This window comes from Rhinolophus hipposideros (genome assembly GCF_964194185.1).
Source record: "Rhinolophus hipposideros genome assembly, chromosome: 2".
Taxonomy (NCBI): Eukaryota; Metazoa; Chordata; class Mammalia; order Chiroptera; family Rhinolophidae; genus Rhinolophus; species Rhinolophus hipposideros.
In genome coordinates, this window is record NC_138048.1 from 54,060,596 (window position 1) to 54,062,547 (window position 1,952).

The window sequence follows — 1,952 nt, forward strand, 5'->3', positions numbered from 1 at the left end:
GAGAGATTCTAAACTAAAGTGCAGACTAGAGTATAGGAAAATTGCATTGGAATTGTCATGGTAAAACCTTACAAATTGCCACAGATACAGAAAGACTGGTGAGCACAAGTGATGGAAAGAACGCTGTGTGAAAGTGTCAGGAGACCAGGGTTTGAATTTGCACTTTTTACTGACTCTTTGTTGGGTTTTGTCTAGTTACTTAAATACTTGTGCATTATCTCTGTCATATACTAGGCTGTTTTTATTAACTGATTTTTCTCCTGGTCATGGGTGAACATTTTCCTGCTTTATATGTCTAGTAATTTTTTAGTAGATAGTAGACATTGTGAAGCTATATCATTAAGTACTTGGACTTTGCTATCTGCTTTTTTTTTTTTCTTTTCTTACAGTGAAAAACGTTTGTATTTAGAATTAGCCAGCTGGACTCAGTTTAGATGATCCCAATTTTGTTGGCAACATCCAAAGCATCGTAGTCAGGAGCCAGCCGAACATATGCCTTCTTCTCTCCATCAGGCCTGATCAGGGTGTTGACCTTGGCCACGTCAATGTCATAGAGCTTCTTCACAGCCTGTTTGATCTGGTGCTTGTTGGCCTTGACGTCCACAATGAACACAAGTGTATTGTTGTCTTCTCTCTTCTTCATGGCTGACTCGGTAGTTAGGGGGAATTTGATGATAGCATAGTGGTCAAGCTTGTTTCTCCTGGGAGTGCTCTTCCGAGGATATTTAGGCTGCCTTCGGAGCCACAGTGTCTTGGGCCTTCGGAAGGTGGGTGACGTCCGGATCTTCTTTTTTTTGTGGCTGTGGACGCCTTTTAGGACTGCTTTCTTTGCCTTCAAAGCCTTCGCTTTGGCTTTGGGAGGGGCAGGGGCTTCCTTCTTCGCTTTCGGCGCCATCTTCGTGAAAAGGTTTGCTATCTGCTTTTAAAGAGTGTTAGAATTTGTTTTGGCAGGCTTAGTGAGGGGAAGTGCTTTTCCCAAGACCTCATGGCCAGTTAGTAGAAGAATGAGACTGGCACTCAGGTGTCTGGGCTTCCAGCCTGTGGGACATCCATTTATTCAGCTCACATTTATTGAATATTTACTAAATTCAGAGCACTGAACTAATACATATATTACCTCTATATAATGTCCTGGTTTGTAGAGGTGTTTACAAATTGATTTTGGAATATTATAGGTTCAATAAATCAGCATATAAGTTTGGCCTTTCCAGGACTGACATTAACTGGAGCAGCCTACATTGTCTAATGCAAAAATGCAAACTTCCTCCCACATTCAGCTCCCATGGGATACTCCATTATAGGACTCCAGACATATGAACATGTCAGGTAATTACTGGCTCTGTGTTTTTATGGCTGTATCATCATGGTTATAGGGAAACTAAGGATTTACTCTGCCAGGAGTCATTCCAGGGACTCAATTCAAAAATAGATGATAAAACTTTAAGGAAAGTGATCAGTGTGTTGGACAGTAGCTTCAGGATTGAAGCCCACAGTGTGGCCTTCCCCTGGGAGCTGCAGGCTTTGGTAACAGTTCCCCATGGAGCCTAAGCTCAGCTGCAGATCTTTGATGTGATGAGCAGCAGTAGGCACTTTGCTCAGCTCTGATCCCTGCTTGATTTGCACATTGCTTAAATCAGCCAAACATTTCCACATGGGTCTCTTCCCTTTTTCTCAGTGCCAAGGGACCAGTGTCCTGGAGCAGGTGAAGCTCTTCACTCAGCTCAAGCTGTCTGCCAGCCCAGCAAAGCTGGAACCAAGGAGCACTGTCAGGAGACCAGGGATTTTAGCAGCACTAGACCTCTCCTTTCCTAATTCCCTCCCTGGCCATGCCCTAGGTCACACGCCCTGGTTTGCCTAGGTTTTGTCCTGGCAAAGCAGCTGCAGCAACAGTCTCAGATTCAGAGAAAGCCTACAGGCTTTGACTTCCTTTCTTTGCTTAACTCAAATTGGAT

At 43.8% G+C, this 1,952-nt stretch overlaps 1 protein-coding gene across 1 annotated transcript; it reads right to left on the minus strand.

Annotated features, from left to right (window-relative positions):
• Nucleotides 1-385: 385 nt before the first annotated feature.
• LOC308503403 (large ribosomal subunit protein uL23-like) lies at nucleotides 386-901 on the minus strand. Its single transcript, XM_081062705.1, has one exon. It carries the CDS (start codon nucleotides 893-895, stop codon nucleotides 431-433), a length of 465 nt encoding a protein of 154 aa, XP_080918831.1. The 5' UTR covers nucleotides 896-901; the 3' UTR covers nucleotides 386-430.
• Between the last annotated feature and the right edge of the window lie 1,051 nt (nucleotides 902-1,952).

What these genes read in the sequence shown, in the direction of transcription:
- LOC308503403 (XM_081062705.1), bottom strand. Translation starts at nt 895, where the DNA reads ATGGCGCCGAAAGCGAAGAAGGAAGCCCCTGCCCCTCCCAAAGCCAAA.